Below are 20,458 nucleotides of genomic sequence, written 5' to 3'. Positions count from 1 at the left end.
CAGCCAGGTTATGTGTCTTGCTCTTTGGTGTTAATTATAAACGCAAAGATGGTTCAGTCAGATCCGAAACGAAGCCACGCCCCACACATAACGCATTGCTAAACGCAACCGTTGCAGTTATAGTAGAATGAGAAAATGTGCAAGTATATAATAATAATTTCTGCCCTTTCACAACCTGAGAAACCTAAAATTATTTTAAAACATAAGGATAAAATTATTACGGCAACATGTCCGCTTTGATTTTTTTTTTTATTTTTTTTTTTTTTTTTTTTTTATGGAGACCGCACTAACTCTCCCCTCCTACAGACGGCAGCATCAACATTCCAATCAGCAATTTTATACCGGAAGTATCGCATGGACAGTGGCTTATTTCACCTTATTGCTTCTGCATGCTCATGCAACGTAATTTGAGTTTTATTTTATCACAGTCGAGATAAAACAGTTTTCACATTGGCGGTAGTTACAATCTCGCATTATACAGTTGTGTCTCATTTTTCTAATAGATGGTTGTTGAGCAGTTAAACCCGCCATTGTCAGAGATTCATTGTTTCATTACTGAACAGTAGATCCTGGAGCGAAGGTGCTTGGAAATGTTCGTCGAAGACTCCTAGGTAATCTGAATTAAGTAAGCTTGCTACTGCATTCACTGTAGTGTTTAAATTGACAGAACAAAAATGCTTTAAATGTCACTGTGTCATGCAGTAATGCAGTTCATGATAGATGTTGTAGACACTGTTTATGTCTGAAATCCAAGACATCTCTTTCTCTAATACTACTTGAATTATGTTACAACCAGGTTCCTAATATAATTTATATTTATTTTGATTTATAATTTATTTAATAGTCTGATTTTATTAATAAAGGTTACTAACTATTTCATGGCATTGGTATAAATGGATGAGTTCTCATCTCATTAAGTTTAGAAGTGCCTAGGTGAAAAATGTGACCCTTTAATAATAATAATAATACATTTAAAAATGTTAAATAAAACCCAGATCGCTTTGCCTTGATAGCAAAATTGATACAGTATTTCTCTTTTTTTTCCCCCCCCCAAGACACCATGTCAGAGTTTACCCTCGATATCCAGCTGACAGAGTTAGGTTTTCCAAGCTGGAATTTCCCTCTCTGTGAGCCACAGAACGTTAAGGAGACATTTTTGCCAACCCCAAACAGCATTGAAAAGCCAGCACCTGAGACTGAAATACCTGTAGACTGCCATGAAGATGCCTGCATTGTCCCTAGTGCATCGGCTGACAAAAGCTTTCTGCTGGACCATCAGTATTCCTCTCCCTTCAAACAGGAGTCTTCATCTATAGAGGAAACCGCTCAAGGTAATTCAAAAATCATTTCCGAGGAGGATAAAGTCGTTTGCAATTCATGGAAAAGAGAAAGAAGAGCGGGGACAGAACAGAAAAACGATGACGAAGAGCAAAGTGGACAAGAGGTAAAGATAAATTATGAAAAGGAACAGAAGTCAGAGGGGAGCCCGAACGCCTCCAGTCTTACGACAGATGACGCTATATCTAATGAAGAAAGGACATATGAGGATGTGGAATTTGTTTTGACTGATGATGATGATGTTGTTGATGATGAGGAGGAGGATGAAGATGATGATGATGTTGAGGAGGACGTGGACGAAGATGATGATGTTTCCTGGCCAGGTATTGTATAGTTTTCCTAATAATGGATTGTGATTGTGCAGTATTTTGTAGATTTTGCTGAGCTTAAAACTAAGAATTTTGCACTGCTGGTGCTGGAACAGAACATTTTTATTTGCCCCACCACAAGAAAAAAATAAATTGGGGTGTATGTGTGTGTGCTGGCTCATTTCCCTTTTATTACCTTGTGCCATCATCTAAAATTAATCTTTATAGAAACAAATAAATAGAAATTAAAATATTTAGCACTAATAATCTTTAGTGCTAAAAAAAAAAAATACTGTATACTGTACTTAATGTATATTGAGAAATACTTTAAATAATTGATTTTATTTTAAATTTTTAATTCATTTATGCAAAATGGTGAAAATGGAAAGTAAAGAATATTGGTACATTACTAATTATTTTATCTTCAGCAATTATGTTTCATTAAATATTTTGTTAACAAGTTTTTAAATATTATAATTATTACAGCTATAAGTTACACTTTTTCTGGATAATGATGGCATAAGATGTAAAATATTACTGATTGGTTAGTAATTTCCATCCCATTCTAAAAGAGGTGTGAATCTTCACTTGCCTCACGATTCGATTATAAAACTATTTTCGGTGCATGACACGATGCATCTTTTCCTTCAAATCTTTTATTAATATTATTAATAGTTATTTTTGTTGTTTTATATTTGTTATTAAAAATAAGAACAAAGATGCAAAAAACAAACCGAAACATTAGACACAACAAGTGCTTTGCTTCTGAAGGACATGCTAAACTTTTTTTTTATAATAAGAGTACTTGTGTGATAGGTCTATTACTTTTTTTGAAAATCGATTATTTTCTTTTTATGCAGAATCAGTCACATCAGCATTGCGATGCATAAAAATGACTATATTCCGCTGCTCTACATTTTAACTAATGATTCCAGTAGCCTTTCGGCATCTGTTGATGCAAGTTTTCTTTTTTTCAATTTCAGAGACGAATGGATGTGGAGAGAATGAAGAGAATCGATGCCATGTGTGTGACCTTACCTTCTCCTCTCTCTTCCTACTCCGAGAACATTTAAATATGCATACGGGTGTTCGTCCCTACCGCTGCGATGAATGTGGCAAGCAGTTCTGCCAGTTAGTCAATTACCGCACGCACCTTCGCTCCCACTCGCACAAGGCCTCGATCCACTGTCGTGTTTGCTCAACCATCTTTGAGACAGAGGAACAGCTCCAGCAACACTTGGACACCAACCATTTTGAGAAAGAGTTCTACCAGTGTGATTTTTGCAAGCAGATTTTCACTGACCTAGATGTGTGCAAGGGTCATGTAGAAGCACACAGGCAACAGGCGAAACGACATCTGTGCCTCAAATGCGGCACCAGTTTTCGCCATCGCAACTCGCTGCTCCGTCACTTGGAATGGCACAGCAGAGGCATCTTCTCCTGCTCGGACTGTGAGCGGACCTTCTCCAGCAAGGCTTCTCTTTTACGCCACAGTTTCTCTCACTTGGGCGTCTTGCCATATACGTGTCTAAAGTGCAAGCGTCATTTCCGCTTGCCATCGCTCTACCACAACCACGATTGTAAGCCGGAGAGCATCCAGTGCATGGCGTGTTTGGTTTTCTTTCAGAGTCAAGAGGACTTTGACAAGCATAAGAAGGACACAGGTTGTTGGGGTCATCAAGGCGCTTTGCCTACCAAGAAAGACGAGATCCGCTGCATGGAGTGTGGCCAAGTCTTTGCAAGCATTGAGGAATTAAAGAAGCATGGGAGCACTCACCAGAGGGTCCTAAAATGTGCTGAATGTGGGATGGGTTTCCGCTCGTCACTCATGCTTATGTCACACATGGGAGGGCATGCGGCACAGCGGCCGTGTCTCTGCCAGGACTGTGGCCTGGGCTTTCCACATCAACAGGGTTATGACAGCCACCTGAAAACATGTGGAATGGTAACTCCACCAGTGGTAAGGTTTTAGTGTCCTTTTTTTTTTTTTTTGTTGTTTTTTTTTTTATACCAAGTGTCCTGTACTTTAAAGCAGGGGGTTTTCATGGGGGCTAAGGAGAATTGTAAAGAATGTTAATGTTAAAATGTTAATTAAAAGTTCACATTCATTGATTTTGGCATAAGTGTTTCATTCTAGTATTGTTGTTAACTAAAACTATTAAAAATCATTTTCAGAAATTGAAATAAAGCTAAAATAAAACATCAATATTGGATGAAAAACTTAAACTTAGAATGTTGCTTTGGCAACTAAGTACTACAATTACTAAAAATAAATTATTGCTAAAACCAAAACTACTGAAAATTGCAAAAGCACATGATAAAATTACTAAATAGTAAATTTAAAATAAAAAAAATGAAAATATTTAAATAAAAGCTCACTGAAAGTATTAATTAGTGTTATAGTATATGCAAAAGTATATAAATAATACAAAATTAACATGGTTTAATTCAGCATTCTAAAGACTGGTCAAAAGTTCTTTTTAAAATTGCCTTGCCATATACAAAATTTCAAACACTAGGCACGTTTCACCTCTGAAAAAGTGCTTTAGTATGATTTTATTGTGGAAAGTGGTATACAAATAAATAGGGGTGTAAATCCCCTTTTTTCAGGATACGATACAACACTGATTCTTTAAGCCAGATGTGGTATTTACAAAAACCTCAAAACATGCTGTGATACGATTAAATTAAGAGGTATACTGATTGATATATTGATATGATATGATATTACACGCATTGCTCTGCAAAAATGCAAGACAAAACAGGCAGACAGGCTTGATTGAAAATGCAACTTCACTCTCTGACAGTAGGTGGAGCTTATGGAATAGCAGAACAGGTTTCCATGTTTGCCACATTACACTAAAGTAGCACTAATAAACACTACTTTATTAGGCATTTTATGGAGTTAACATGAAAGGAAATGCCATCGAAACCTTTCTGAAAACTAATGGTTCCCTTAAGAGGTACTGAAATAAAAACACCCCCCACACACACAAATTAAAAACTCCTCTGAGCTTTGCATGAATCACGTTAAAAGCCCATTTCAAAGTCAGAACAGAAAGGCAACGAGTTTGCTGTTATGCAGTGAAGAAAATATCTATATCTCGATTTTTACACGTTGCATTGATGCATATCGTTAGTTATTTGATCAATGTATTGATCCGTATTCATGTATTGTTACACCACTAAAAATAATTTGAACTTAAAATTTTTGTTCTGGTTTACACATTTAAAAGTACTTTATTGAAGACAAAAAATATAGTCAACTTAAAAAGTAAAATATTTTCTGGTCAATTTTCCAGATAAGCGTTTTTCATTTACAAATACAATGATGATATAAATTAATCCAGCAATTTTCTCTTAATTTCATGCTTAATATCAAAATGTTGAGAATATATCAGTTGAAAAAATGTCCCCATACTGTAATCTTATTCTGTTTACAGGCTTCTGTGAAGAAACCGAAACCGAAGCCAACCCCCTCTACACAAATAATGAAACCAATTGCTCCTAACATTGTCTTCCAAACTATTGCTCAGGCCTCAAATCCTGTCACATTCTCCAATAGCTTGAAGGAGGTCCGCATGGTTCCATTAGGTGACCAGAATAAGCCTGCTGATGGTGGGTGGAAACTTACCTTAAATAAAGAGCCTCCTCCAGGTATGCCTTTAGTCATGCTTGTGCCAGTTTCCACTGCACAGTACTCATCTACCTCAGATCCTACCAAGAGATCCCCAAACTTTTTACCATCCTCTCTAGTCTTAGAATCACGCTCATCTGCTCCACATGTAATTTCCATGCCGGTGGTCCCGCCTGGAACTGTAATTAGCAAAGAGGCAGAGAAAGACACTGTAGAGCCCTGCAGAACCAACATTCCTTCAAATACACTCATTCCTGTGGAAAGTCATAACAGTTCCTCTAAGAAGAGGTGGACCATTTTAGAAGATCAGGGTTCTGTTCAAGTTATTGATACAGAAAATGTAAAGGCAGGTGAACAGGCTGCAGGTGCAGCGCAAGCGAATCAGGGAATGAAGGTCACTACGCAAGTAGAGGTGGAGAATGAGCAGAAAAATCAATCAAATCTAGAGCCTAATGCATTGAGGGATGAAAAATCGGATCCAGGGTGTTCAGTAGATGCCGCACCTTTCAATTCCACGTGCCCTGTCAAACCATTATGCCTAAAAACGCAGAAGGATGATGATGACGACAACATCAAGAAAAAGTATTCAAATTTGACTGACCTCAACTCCTCGCCTGTAATGGCAGAAGTAGAAGTTAGTGTGCCTTTCATGACAATATCAGATAAGCAAATGCTGGATAAGCAGGACAGTACAGATCAGAGATTTTTCAAAGAAGTCAAGCCATTTGACAGGATGTGTGATGAGTCACAAATGGAATTTACCATGACTGGGGACACATCAGAAAATGGTCCGCAGGGGCAAAACGAATCTGGTTTCGATGTAGAGGTGGAAATAAATGAAGATGTGGATTTGAGCAGCATGGAAGTGGAGATTGGTGATGAAGACAGCGGAGTGGATATGTTGGATGGTGAGCTTCATGAATGTGTGACTTGTGGACAAGTCCTTCCTGAAAAAGATATGATCCAGCACTACATGAAGCATGCGGCCGTCACAGACAGTCCTGAGTGCTCTCCTACTAACTGTTCCTCTCGCACTACAGAACAGTCCCCTCCGTGTAGCCCATCAAGAAAAAGACTACGATCTGGTACAAAGTTGTGACATTTTGTTCAAGAGTATTTACTACCTTTCTTTTTTTATTATTTAAATTGATACAATGGAAATTTGGGAAAGATTGGTGTATGTTAAAACCAAGTGTGTTTTGAATGTTACACTTCTTTCACGGTTTCTTTATTACATTTCCAGATTGCCGTGTAAGATACAATAAATGTAGATTGGGACATTGAAATAAATGATTTTTTTAATTATTATTATTATTTTTTAATCTATATTTATTTCAGAGTAATTTGGGAAATTGAGGTAGAGTTAGATCAGCAGCTTAATGCTGGTCTATTGTGTGAGACTGCACATCTTATCAGTCCTGCTGGTTTAAAGTTTCAGCTTCTGATTGTGACATTATGTACCATATCTTCTGTTCTTCACTAATTCCTGTGGTTGAGTTTCTGATGTTCAAAAATGGGGGCAAAACGTTTTTCTGTCAGCAAAAATAAATAATACCACAAAACGTCATTTTCACTGCAAATTCAATAAATTATAAGATATTTGAAAATCAGTAAAACCAAATATATAGGGGGAAAACAATGCTAACTGAATTGATATTTCATGCATTTCTGTACTTCAAGGATGTTGGATATAAGGGTCCATGTCTGTTTACTTAATGTAGGCCTATAAGCATAAGTAAGTTGTGTTGGTTCTTTTGTTCCTCTTTCTAAGTTATTTCTCCTTTTTTGTAATGAGGCATTTGAAAAGAAATACAAGCCATCTGTTAAGAGGAGCTGCAAGCTAACTAACTTTTTTTTAATGATAGAAATGTGTGTTCTGTAACCTACTTAATGACTTAATTTATTTATTTTTTAAACTACATGGTGTACAATAAATAATTTAGTTCGGCTGCCGTCACTTTTAAAAATCTAGATTTTTAAATCTCATTTGACACTTTTTAGGTGGTTCTCTGGAATTAATGCTGTATTGCAACTGAGTTCAAAGTGAAATCTAGTTTTATTAAATAAAAATAACATTAAAGTAACATTTATCACAGAGAAGACGGCTCGTTGTCACTGAGAGTAAAGTGCAATTGTTGGAAAGTAGACCATTCTTTATGGGTGTATTCAGATTTTTAATTCGCCAGCAAAGGTCTAATTTAGCTTATTTGTGAGGTGTTCACAGGCTAAACCATCTCCAGTGACTCATAAAGGGAAAAATAAACCGAGTGGGCGGAATCTTAATCGAAGAGCAAAATGTCATCAACGATCAAACGAATTGCTGTACATCACTTCACTGGTAAGCGAGAATCTCTTCGTTGTTTTAAAGTAGCCTATATAGCCTGTTTTCATTTTAAAATGCGCGTCGAAACATTATAGCCTAACTCCAATATTGTTTCAAGCGTTCTCTTGTGGTCTTATTTAACTTGACTTTTAAAACAGGCAAGAATGTTTTATTAAATTCTGTGAGACCATATAGCCTACGCTAACGCTTGTGGTAATGTTACATTTTGTAGACTACGTTGCAGTCGGTTGCATTTACGACAGTTCAACGTTGTCTTGACTTAGCCTACCAGAGTTCTTTGCAGGTAAATGTATAGCTTGCCTTTGTCGTAAATTGAACAACTTGTAGGCGATACATAATAAATGATATAACTTATGACTTAACTTATAGCCTACGTACGAAAGTAAATATTAATGTTTAAATATTAGTTCGATTATAGGCGCTGTTCTCTGCGCTTTTGCATATTTTTCTAATTTGGACATTTTCTCATGTTAGGTTTGGTGAAAGAACAAGATCACCCAAGTTTCAAACACAGGAAATGACAAAGAACGGTCTTACATTTTTTTTCCTCTCTATGTTGGGTAGGTGAGACTTTTTTTCCACCTCTTCCTCTCCTGTTGTTTGAGACCACCGTGCATTGCATATTTGCAGCAATATCCTGTTAGATGTGGGCACTTTGCTGATGCAGATGAACAGTGTTTTTTTTTTGTTTTTGTTTTTTTGATTTTTGTTTTTTGATTTAGTTTTCTTTATATACTCTTGTGTGGGTGTGAATTTTCACTCATTTTTTTTTTTTTCACACAATTTTTTTTGTCTGGTGTTTAGGTCACATTGATAATTGTGGCCATCATTTAATGACTGTTGTTATCTTGCTGCATTTTTTCTAAAACTTGATTAGCATTTATTTTTTACATCACTATAAAAAGTAGACCTATCTACATTACATGTGTTTCTTTTTCTCCCTAACCTTTCTAAAGCTATGGTGAGTGCTGTTGAAGGTAAGAATTTATATTGTGAGCTTTGTGTTTTGGTTAGCATGTTCAGTCAATTAGGCTACATTTAAATAAGCATATAAATCCTATAGATATTCGACTGACTCCTGCACAATATACTGTACCTGTTTACATTTCTTTCTATGAATGCTTTTAACAGGATGTGTACGGTATTTCACATACACCTTTATTCTTTCCCATAGACAAAGGCTCATGCTACGGCCTCGGCTCTGGCACTATGGCAGGTATTATATTCGCTGATGTTGCAGTGACGATCTTCATTGTTTCTACCACCTACTGGTATGCCAGCAAGCGCAGACAAAAGAAAGAAAAGGGTCAGAAATTAGGCACACGCTTCTAATTTCTCTAGCAATCCTGTAATTGTCATGTAAGTGCACAGAAGACATTTAACATGCTTGTGTTGATGTATTTCTTTTAGCTGACGAAGTCTACATGAATGTCAGAGCAAACTGCAAAACATGAGGATCTTTTGAAGACTGACATGAACTATGGAAGACTCACTGACATTTAATATCATATGACATAATATGATAATAGAGGATTTATATTTACATTTTAGCACAGTTTTAATACATGGCTCTGCACTCTTAAGTGTTCTTGTGATAGTTATCTTGTACATAAGACAAAATGACCTTATCTGTCATTCAAAATCCCACTGGAAACTTTTAGAAGTTTTTGGAAGATTATTAACTCTATCTAGTAGATTATCAACAGCTATAACTGCAGTGAGGAAAAACACTGCCAGCTAGTGGATAGTTCTGTCTCACTACTATTTTCTTGCTCTAGGATTAAGTGACTTTTCAAATGTAATATAATCAAGCTTTCTGAAACTTACAAAAAAACAATTCCCTCATTTTGTTCATAAAAGTTTGCAATTATGCATTATGTTTCTACATGCGTCAATGTAAGAAACAGGGCTGTATAAGACAGACATGATGCCATCTCAATTTCTTTGCAACAGCTTTAGGTGATTAGTATGGTTATAATTTGAGTCTATGTCATAGCTTAATATGCAAAAAAGTGCTTATTAGTTCTTATATTCCACTTCACTGTTTGGTATTCTGTATAATTTCTATGCATATAATTAAACAATTAATAAATCTTAGATTTTTTTATAAAGTGGATTTTTATAAAGTTGATCTTCTGCACAACACAAAATGTATTTTGCAAGTGTGTATTGCAGATTTTTAAATGGAGATTAAAATTTGCTTTGTGCTCTCTGTTATCTATCTTGACTTTCCCCAATGACATTTGTTCTGAGCTGATAACTGAACACAAGAAAAGGCCTTCATTTCTGCGGACTGTTAACCCACAAAATATCAGCAAAGAAGAAAAACGTGTCCTGGCTGTACAAATGTGCTTTTACATAAGCATGTTCTTGTTGTTATAAATATGAAAAGTATCAAATGACTGTGCTCTGGAATCTCCCAGAAATTCCTGTGTCTAAAAAAGCACAAGACTGTGACTCCTCCACCAGAAAAAAGTGGAAGTAGAAAGAAATGAATCTTTACCGTTTTCGTCACTTAAATTTCTAGATTTATTTGCAATTATCAATAAAATGTAATAATTCTGTCACCAATGAGCACTCTTATTTGATAAGGATATTTTGGAATAATATAAATTGTTTAAAGTCTTAATTTAAATACTTTTATGCAGTCCGTTTGCTTACAAAAATGTGGATTCAATATTTACACAGCGACAATATAATAGCATATGTATCATACCTGCAATGTCCATTGAAATGCATTTAAAATCTTCATATTATCACCCAGTATATAAATACAAATGTCAAAATGTTTATGTTTTTAATATTATGCATGCGACTAAGCATAATAATCTTTAAAAGGCAAAGGTAATTTATCTGTCAGATTGTGACTGTACCTCATCAGTTAGTTTGTCTTCTTAACAGGGCAGGTCTTAAGGTGAGAATGAAGCACACACACCTTTATCACTGAAGCACACGTTGCTAAGAAAAACATCCTTTTTAAATAAAATGGTAAGTGGAACAGGATATAGGGTTTTTTTCTACCTGTTTCAGGGGATCAGATATTGGCTTTAGTAGTCACATCCTGTGCAGTGAGACTTTCAACCGCATTAACAACCAGGTCCCTCTCACTAGCCGCTTGCTCACAAATCTAACTGTGAAGTGCAACTACATAAGAAGGGCATTCGAAAAATACATCTTTTCAATGTCATGTAAATGACCTGTATGCTCAGATTTAGTTTCCAATGTATTTTAATCTTTAAGGCTAGAAATAGCCTATATATTCTAACATTGACAGGATAAAATGTAAACAAATGAAATACTGAACTATAGGTTAAGTGTGCGTGTGGGGATGTAGGTGAGAGAGCAAGGAAGATGTTACCTCAGATAGCACAAGCACGTGTTGCTCCTCCCCAGTATCCTTTGGTTCTATTTTGATGGATGGTGATAAGTCTTCAACACATACTCAGTGATTTTTCACACACAGGCAATTTCCATATAATCACTCTGATATTCAAGGTGTTCTAGCTCACAGCCAGAAAGGCGTATTGCGCTGTTTTAAAGAAACCTCAAGTCAGGGCTGCACCAACCCTGAGTAATTCTGCGCTCATTATGAGAAGGATTATATACCTAATGGTCCCTATGAATGGACTTTTTGGTGAGTACATTTTACAAACTTTCATAGGTTTTAAGTATAAATGAACTTAGATAAACTGATTTTTTTATATTGTTCTTCACTAGTTTAAATCATCAGCATTAAAAGTTATACTTGGCGAATATTTCCTGTCTTTGAACCACAATTAAGACATTTCAATGGTTAAAGAGACTTTTGGGATACTTTTCACTTCAAAACTCAAGATAATATTTGGTAATTCAATTAATAGCAATGTAGAGAAAGCATAAAAATACTTTCTTTTTTTCATGTATGAAATTCATGTATATATTCTAAATTGAATATGTATATATTAAATAAATATATATTGTATGTAATATCTTATTAATAATCATTAACTGGTTGATATGGCATAGAATCTTTCTCCTTTTAAGTGTTCCATCAAATATAAATTAGGCAGTATCAGTTTAATGGGGCTGCAAAAAACTTCATTGCTGAACTATTTTTGTGTGTTTTTTGATTGTGGTTTTATGTGTACTTGCACACTGTGAAAACTTTTATGATCAGTAAGCTATGACAACATGTTTTTACATTGCTTTAACTCATAAAAAATAAGTTAAGCAATTTTCGATAAATAAAAAATATTTTTTTAAAGTCAGTTTAATGTAATTTAAGTTGAAACGACTTAAACATCTAAGTTGATTGTACTTAAAAATTTAAGGTAGCAACTTTTTTTTTCTTTACAGTTTGCAAGTAATCAAGATGAAATGGCATTTTTAATTGTTGATTTGATTTGAGAGCATGCTATAATACAATTTTTCTTTTCCCTTCTCACTTTCATCAGCAGGCTTTGTTGAAGGGAATCAAGGTAATAAAAGAATTATTCAGCTGAATCTTTTTTATTTTTTTTTATTTTTTTTTTGCATAGAGCATTAGTGTACCATATGTGTTTTCTGATTCTCAGACTGCAGTTCATGTTACCAGTTGGACATTGGAATGGCTATTGGGATCATCACATGTGACATCATCCTCACGCTCCTCATCGCTCTCTCAGTCTACTGTTTTGTTTCCCATCAGAAGAGGAGAGGCAGTTTACATGCGCAGACCAGTTGCTATGGGTCAGGTATGTCTGTTTGTTAGAGAAATCAAAAAATAATCACGACACTAAGTTCCAGTCAAAGTGACACATTTTTCTGATGTTAAGGCAAAGCCAAAAATCACCAGCCATCAATGAGGTCAAAGACAATTGAAGTAGAATCACCTTATCAGGTAAACTGAGCAATATCAGGTTTATGTGTATATATAAATCAGTATTTATTATAAATGCAAAGTATTTGTGAGTTTTAAACCCAATTTTATTTAAATCTCAGCATAAATGTGTTTATGCATGTACTAATTTTCAAAATGGTTTGACAGGAACTTTATGGAGTCCAATCAGATATATACAGTGATCTTCAGCAGTATCGGAAATGAGATGACCGTGTGACATGTAATGTTAATAATGGGTCACGTACACACCCAAGAATATTTGGAGATTGCATAGGTTCATTAAGTTGTCAAACGGCATCATACAAATGTGTATTTACCCTAAATAAGCTATAGTAATTGATTTATGCAAACAATTTAAAAAAATTTTAATTCTTTTGATTGGTTGTGGCATTCATTTAAAAACATGAATATAAATAAATAAATATTCATGGTTTATGGAAATGAAATGATCTTCAAGAATTTGTATTCAACATTTTTTTAATATAGCTGTCACAGTTATTGTCATTTTTATTTATTCATAATAAATCTTTGTAATGAAACTATATCAGAATATAATTCCCTTGTTCTTCATGTATAAATAAATATGTTTTATTTTGATTGTGTGGCCTTTGATTATTTTTTGTCTGCTTTTTATAGACAACATGTGGGGTAGAAAGATGCATAAAGCCACACGGATCATGCACTGTTTTGTGTGTGTGTGTGTGTGTGTGTGTGTGTGTGTGTGTGGCTAAGGAAGTGGACACTGTGTATATAGCGGACCTGTTTAGAAATCGCATGACCGCAGTGAGTCAGTTAGACAAAAGGGACTTTTTTTTGTTTTTGTTTTTTGGTGATGATGAATGTCCTAAGTCCTGATTTTTACATCCTAAATTTCCTGAATCCTGAACTTTAAATCCTGAAACGTAGCTATATGTACTTATGAGTATTTCCACTATTGCTGATATGTTGCTTTGTCTATGTAAGTCAAGTGTGATTATATTAAAACAAAGAAAATCAAGGAAATGAAACTGACGGGTGCTTGACTTGGCTTGGCATAGAAAGCAATTTAAATGTGCTCCAAGATTAAGTGTGACCACTTCAAACGTCCACAAGAGTGCACTATTATCTCAGTGTGCTACATGTCACATCCAGCTTATATTCTGTCTGTCTTCCTATTGTGTTCCTATTATGTCCTATTTTGAAGCTCCTCTCTGTGCACTTTACCTTAATATGTCTTCTTGATCTACAACAGATTCAATATTTATATTTATATAAAATAATGTTTGTCTTTGCAAACAATGGACGTTTTTGTTAATATTCTGAGAAACCTTGAAGTAGCAAAAAGCTGATATTTATTTCTAAGACATGCTGGACTAACAGCCAACTTTGAATCATACTTTGACGTAATAAGCCAGATTACACCGAGCCCAAACTGTGAAGCCAGCTTTGTGTGGGTTTTCAAGTAGGCCTAGTAGGCCTAATAGGAACAGATGGGAAATTGTTGACAGCATCCAATAGGTTGATAGCAAAATTGTTTTGCAGTTTTAGATTTTGCTATTTGCAAACTTTCACCTCCATAGTGGACTAAAGAGAAAGGAAGTAACGTTTTAATAATCGTTCTCATTAAAGGTATAGTTCACCCAAAAATGAAAATTCTGTCATCATTTACTCTCCCTCAAGTTGTTCCAAACCTGTATGATTTCCTTTCTTCTGCTAAACACAAAAGAAGATATTTTAAAGAAAGTTGGTAATTAAACAGTTGCTGGTCCCCATTGACATCCATAGTATTTTTTTTTCCTACTATGGAAGTCAATGGGGTCCATCAGACGTTTGGTTACCGACTTTCTTCCAAATATCTTCTTTTGTATTCAGCAGAAGAAAGAAAGTCATACAGGTTTGGAACAACTTGAGGGAGAGTAAATGATGACAGAATTTTCATTTTTGGGTGAACTATCCCTTTAATATTCACACCACTATAACTACAGTTGTCAAAATTTGAAGTAGGCTAGATAAAAAAAACATCAAAGTTGTCATAAGACAAGAACGGGTATTGTTCAAAATTCATGTAGGCGTATTACTTTTGAAGTGGTTTTGATCCATTTCAAATATTGACTACTGTTTAACAGACAGAGGAACGATATCGTTGGAATCACTTTCAGAACGCTTTTCCCCAGCTGATAAACAGTAAAAACATTGACAGACAATCAGAATCCTTTATGCTTTCAAGATCTCGAGCATTTAATTCGGCAGGCGACATAACAGCACGCGTTAACGATAAGCAGAACGTTATGGTGCGTTGGCATGGTCGCTATTCGTTATAGTTCTCTTTAGTTATAGTTCTTGGAGTGAACGGGCCTTTAAACGAATTCCCGCAATCCCGTTATAGCGTACTTTTCTGCAATGTCACATTTCGGAACACATTTTTTTGCAACTTTAGAATGTAACATGAATCGATCTTGCATAGCTATAGACGCGTCTTCGTTCAGGTAGGCTAGTTGATTCGGGCCTAATGGCAAGTGTTTACTATAGCTATCATTCAGCAGATTTTGTCTTCCACATAGTTATTCTCTCTCAGTTCTGTTCCATGTATCATGGAAAAGTCAAATACAAACTAAACTTTATGAATTTGGGGTTATTGTTTATAATTAGGCTACAATTTGAATTCAGTGGCATGTATGAGAGTGCATATTTCATGATTCTGAGTAGCCTATTTGTTTGCAGGACATATGGACAAACAAAGAGAGTGTTCAGATGAAACTAGGTTAAGCTAATCTTTTAATAATCTTAAATCAGGGTTCTATTTTTTCTTTCTTTCTTTTTTCTAATAGGATTTCAAACTTTCTTTTGCTTCCTGTGCACTATTTACCCAAAGCCTGCATGCTCGAACTACTCAGAAAGAAACAGCAGGAACTTATTCAGAGAAAGAAACTCAATTATTTTCTGAATTTGGTTTGGTTTGTTTGCTTAATTTTTTTCTCAGTGTGAGAGGAAATCTACCATACATATTTGAGTGTTTACAAACTGTTTTCAACTTTTGATTTACATTTGAGTGTGCAGTATCCCTGCTTTTCTTCATCCTTCTTATCTATTTGAAATATATGGAATGATAAACTGTTTGACTTCATCTAACCATAGTTTACGCTGTTGGTATGTGCTGGTCAGGACAAATAGAGGAGGAGTGTGGCATCTATCCTGACCTTGGCAGCCAGTTACCAGCTTCAGGCTTATGTATCTTGATAATTTATCAGACTATGAAAACACATTCCTTAACTGAACCCACAAGCACAACAAATAGAGTTTATGTCTTAAAGTAAAGTAGACTTACTCTGAATGCTTGTTCTGGTGAATGTATATGAGGTATACATTCATGTGGATGTTGGAATCTTAATCCATGGCTTGAAATGTTCCAGGAATGGAAGAATTATACATATTATATAAAGCAAAACTTTGTCGTTCTTCTCTCATACAAACACACTTTTAAATCTAAATGGGCACATGTCATCAAGTTGTTTTTTTTAATAGTTTTTATATACAGTTTATATTAATTATAAATACTATGCACTGACTCAAAGCCATACCCAACCAATACATTTTTGTATTTTAGAATTAAATGTTTTTTAAAATTGATACTTTATTGATATATCAATTTCACAATTGAGGACATGCCCCTAGAGACAATGAATACAAAAAAAAGAGAGTGGGGACATGAAATTTGCTCTTTTCCTGTTTGACAAAGAGTCCATTCCTCAGCAGTTGAAACAGGACGAGTCGAGATGCTCTTGATAGCAACGAGAGAAGATGAGAATATCATCAAGATAAATAAATACAAACTTGTTTAGCATATCTTGTAGCACATCATTAATAAGTGCCTGAAACACGTCTGGAGCATTGACTAGCCCAAAGGGCATTACCTGATATCACAGTGGCCATTTGGAGTGTTAAAAGCCGTCTTCCACTCATCTCCTTCTCGTATCCTAACAAGGTGGTAGGCGTTCCAAAGGTCTAATCTTGTGAAAATGGTCGCCCCTTGTAGGAGTTCGAAGGCAGTGGTGATTAGTGGCAATGGGTAGCGTTTTTTTACCGTGATGTGATTAAGGCCCCGGTAATCAATGCAAGGCCAAAGTTCGCCATCCTTCTTGCCCACGAAGAAGAAGCCAACCTCTGCCGGTGATGTAGATGGATGGATGAATCCGCTGTTAAGAGCATCATTGACATATTCCTCCATGGCAGCTCTTCTCTGGGGCAGAGAGGGAAAAAAGTCTTCCTCGATGAGGGCAGGAAGTATCATCAGCAACTCGGAAAAATAACAGAGAGAGAGACCTGAAATACCAAAATTAGTGCACCAACCAGTCACTACCCTAGCAGTCCAATCTACATGTGGATTGTGAAGGGATAACTATGGGAAGCCAATAATTAAACGGAACTCTGGTGAATGAATCAAGAAAAACTGTCTCTTCTCCTTATGACAACCAGTTTGAAGATGGAGGGGCGTAGTGCAATGGCTTACCTGACCATCCAATGCGGTTATGGTCAGGGGTTCTTGAAGAGAGATGGGCTGAACTCTCAGGTGTCTGTCCAATGTAAAGTCTATCAAATATCCAGCAGCCCCCGAATCAACGAAGGCCAGAAGCGTGGTTGGTAGAAGATTGGTTTCCCCAATCCAGTGAAACATCGAGTGAACCCAGAAGCCGCAGGTCAAGGGAAGGTGATTACTCATGTCCCAGCCCCGTCTTCTTGGATGAGATTTGACTTTTCCCGTCAACTCGGGACAGTTGGACCTGAAGTGGTCTGACTTTCCACAGATCAAGCAGCATTTCCCCCTCCTGCGCCACTCCCTCTCGGCTTGTGACAGTCTGGCCCTTCCCAACTGCATGGGTTCCTCGAAATTCATGGGAGGTGGAGGTGAATCAATGGCACTACTAGAAACTTGGGGTTCAGGCAACCCGACCTCCCTTCCCGTATGCGCTCTCGAATGCAGTTGTCCACCCAGCAGTGTCAATAAGGGACTCTAAATTGTATTAAAGTAACAACATGTAGCTTTTCAACCTTCATAATATATTTCCAAGACCCTTGTGATAGTACATCGACTTACAATAGGTTGAATGAGACGTCTGCCAGAGCCTGACGGGGTCTGTATCGTTTTTACTGGCACTATGTAACTTCGCGGTGCGGGTAGTAACCAGCGCTCAAAAAGAACTACAAAATTCGACTGCTTTACGGCATACGTCACTTCGCCCACCACTTCCTCAAATGTGGCCAACCAGCGCGTTTGTTTTCGTGCGTCTGTTTTCGTCATGGCTGAAGCAGCAGCGAAACGTAAGAAGTCCAAGGTTTTGTCGGAGTAGAGTCGGAAGAGGAAAAGGGAGAGTGATAAACTGAAAGGCAGGACGAGGATCAATATGGGTTGAGCGTTTGCTCGCTGGCGTGAGCTAATGGAGGAGGAGTGTTACCAGACCGATGCTGACTTGGCCGTCATGCTGTTGAACTAGTAAGTAACTGTAAATTGCTTGCATACTATCTTTAGTTTTTCTAATCTGTTGTCTGCCTGGCTACGTTACGGAAACTATCTGGTCCTCCATTTATTTATCTTCATGAATCAGCTAGTACAGTGGTTCCCAATCCTGGTCCTGGGGACCCACAGCTCTGCACATTTTATATGTCTCCTTTATCTGACACACCCAGTTCAGTTCATAGAGCTCTTTCCTAACGAGATGATGATCTGAATCAGGTGTGTTAAATGAGGGAGACATACAAACTGTGCAGAGCTGTGGGTCCCCAGGACCAGGATTGGGAACCACTGAGCTAGTAGATGAGCGAATTATCAATCTGGTAGCTAGTAAACACTAACATGCGTTAGTTTTAGATGGTTAGGATGCTATCGCTATCATTCTCGTTCAGATTTGAGCATTGTAATCGACATGCAAATCGCAAATGTTTGAGTTAAAATGTTTAGTCTACTAAATATGTATAAATTATAAAAGGAGGAAGATTAATAATATTATCATTGCCCATATGAAAAAAAAACCTACATGCTTCATATACAGTAACCGTAAATCATTTTACGACAGCGGTAATGGACAATTCCGCTTCCAACCTGTAGGGCGACCGCAGAGGAAAAGTTCAATGTTGTTGCTTTAAATTATAATTGCATTTACTAAATTAAATTATCTTTAATAATAAATTGTAATAATCTAAATTGTATTAATATTTATATTATTGTATGAATACTCATGTTTTTACTGTATTTTTCTTATCAAATAAATGCATTTAATAAATAAAAAATAATTTTACTATACCCTACCCCTAAACCAAGCTCTCACAGAACCTATAGACATTATTAGATTTAAAACAAGCCACAATTTGGCTGATATTCCATTTACGTTAGTGAGGCCACCTTGCTAAGTGATCACACAAGTCAGTTTTCAGCATATTCAACTGATGGCATTAAGTGTTTATATAGCCAAGCAAGCTCTCTCACACACACACACACACACACACACACACACACACACACACACACACACACACACACACACACACACACACACACACAACTGGCAACTGGCTGGAATTATGGAATCATTCTATGACCTTTTACTGAGCACACAAGCCTTAAATATACCTTTGTAAATCCCTCCCTGCATAACCCAACAGGGTTGAAACTGAACTGCTGTTAGTTCCCCATTTTTTCATCTGATTGCACTCATGTTATTTTTAAGAAATCTTATTGTGCAACTGTTTGAAACACAGTTCAGAAAAATGGCAAGTAATACTCAGTAATCTGATGGTAACAGGGTGAGTGAATGTGGTGCTGTAAAAGCTTGGGTGCTAGTTATCTTATGCCTTGTATCTTCCTGCCCTACCCATTGCTACATTATGAGGCCTGGTCTTCTAAGGGAGATTGGGTGCCCCGTCAAATCAAACAAACTCCCTCTGTGTTAGCACTCGGCTGGCTGGTGTTGATAAAATAGAAAAAAACTTCATGCTGATGGGAGAGGATTCGCATAAACCAACACCAGCAAGTAGCTAATTCATCTTCACTGCTTTACCGATGATGGACAAAACTGGTTATGTAGGTTCAATTTATTGATATATTCATGTTTTTGCATTAAATCACAAATTTGGGCTCAGTTGGTAGAAAGTAATAGTCTTATTCAGCAAGGATGCTTTAAATTGATCAAAATTTACAGTAAAGTGTAAAGACTTTTTTTTTATTACAAAAATCTAATAAATGCTGTTCCTTTGAACTATCTATTCATTGAAGAATCCTGATAAAACTGTCATAGTTTCCACAAACATTTTAAGTATAATGTTTTTAACATTGATAATAGTAAGGAATGTTTCTTGAGCACCAAATCAGCATGAATGAATGGTTTGTGAAGGATCATGACACTGCAGTAATGGCTGCTAAAAATTCTTTAGACAGCTAAATTAGAAAGAAACAATTTTATTTTAAATTGTAATAATATTCCACAATATACAGTATAAAATTAAATTAAATTTTTAAACAAGTAAATGCCTTGGTTGTGGCTAGACTAGTGTTGTAGTCATGACCACCTTAGCCTTGCGTAGCCAGAACTTCGGACTGACAGCAGAAGGTCTGGACACTATCGCAGCTTTTCTTGGACAAGGACCACCCAAGAGGACGTCTGACCGACATGTAAATCGACCAATCACAGTTTGTTTTGTTCCACGTCATGTTTAGAGGCGTGAAAATGTAAAGTGGATGTCCCTAAAATATCAGACCAGCGTGCATCTAATAAATTATTCATTCAAGAAGGTTGTGAAAGTTTAACAGTGCAACAGTGGAGCAGTGAACTTCACATAAATCCAGCATTTAGTTGATCCTAGTTAGTGCTCATTGTCACAGTTGTAAACACAACAGCTTTTCTCTTCCATGAGGGGCTTTGACGTTACGATGGCTTTGTTTGGAACATTGTACACACACTTCTCCCGGAAATCCTGTGGAATTCAACCAATCAGATGAAGACTTC

General features: G+C 36.3%; 3 protein-coding genes across 6 annotated transcripts; all 3 read left to right on the top strand.

Annotated features, from left to right (window-relative positions):
• The first annotated feature begins 318 nt into the window (after positions 1 to 318).
• On the top strand, positions 319 to 6,908 carry LOC307172696 (uncharacterized protein). Of its 2 annotated transcripts, none has more exons than XM_079895248.1 (4): positions 319 to 611; positions 1,056 to 1,661; positions 2,630 to 3,606; positions 5,090 to 6,908. In XM_079895248.1, exons 2-4 carry the CDS (start codon positions 1,061 to 1,063, stop codon positions 6,380 to 6,382), a joined length of 2,871 nt encoding a protein of 956 aa, XP_079751374.1. In that variant the 5' UTR covers positions 319 to 611; positions 1,056 to 1,060; the 3' UTR covers positions 6,383 to 6,908. The 2 variants fall into 2 exon arrangements, with proteins under 2 accessions (XP_079751374.1, XP_079751375.1); XM_079895249.1 differs by having other exon boundaries at positions 319 to 625.
• A 164-nt stretch (positions 6,909 to 7,072) lies between these two features.
• Positions 7,073 to 9,839, top strand: hcst (hematopoietic cell signal transducer). Of its 2 annotated transcripts, XM_079895247.1 has the most exons (6): positions 7,569 to 7,621; positions 7,839 to 7,910; positions 8,102 to 8,187; positions 8,584 to 8,604; positions 8,802 to 8,933; positions 9,038 to 9,839. In XM_079895247.1, exons 3-6 carry the CDS (start codon positions 8,145 to 8,147, stop codon positions 9,079 to 9,081), a joined length of 240 nt encoding a protein of 79 aa, XP_079751373.1. In that variant the 5' UTR covers positions 7,569 to 7,621; positions 7,839 to 7,910; positions 8,102 to 8,144; the 3' UTR covers positions 9,082 to 9,839. The 2 variants fall into 2 exon arrangements, with proteins under 2 accessions (XP_079751372.1, XP_079751373.1); XM_079895246.1 differs by lacking the exon at positions 7,839 to 7,910 and having other exon boundaries at positions 7,073 to 7,621.
• Positions 9,840 to 11,028: 1,189 nt separating this feature from the next.
• Positions 11,029 to 13,081, top strand: tyrobp (transmembrane immune signaling adaptor TYROBP). 2 transcript variants are annotated; one of them, XM_079895854.1, is made up of 5 exons: positions 11,029 to 11,261; positions 12,061 to 12,084; positions 12,181 to 12,339; positions 12,421 to 12,485; positions 12,633 to 13,081. In XM_079895854.1, the coding sequence occupies exons 1-5, from the start codon at positions 11,216 to 11,218 to the stop codon at positions 12,687 to 12,689; spliced, it is 351 nt and encodes a 116-aa protein (XP_079751980.1). In that variant the 5' UTR covers positions 11,029 to 11,215; the 3' UTR covers positions 12,690 to 13,081. The 2 variants fall into 2 exon arrangements, with proteins under 2 accessions (XP_079751980.1, XP_079751979.1); XM_079895853.1 differs by having other exon boundaries at positions 11,082 to 11,261; positions 12,064 to 12,084.
• The last annotated feature ends 7,377 nt before the right edge of the window (positions 13,082 to 20,458 follow it).

The sequence above is a fragment of the Squalius cephalus genome (assembly GCF_949319135.1).
Source record: "Squalius cephalus genome assembly, chromosome: 15".
Taxonomy (NCBI): Eukaryota; Metazoa; Chordata; class Actinopteri; order Cypriniformes; family Leuciscidae; genus Squalius; species Squalius cephalus.
The sequence above is the reverse complement of the archived record's forward strand: the minus strand, read 5'-3'. Positions and strand labels throughout refer to the sequence as shown.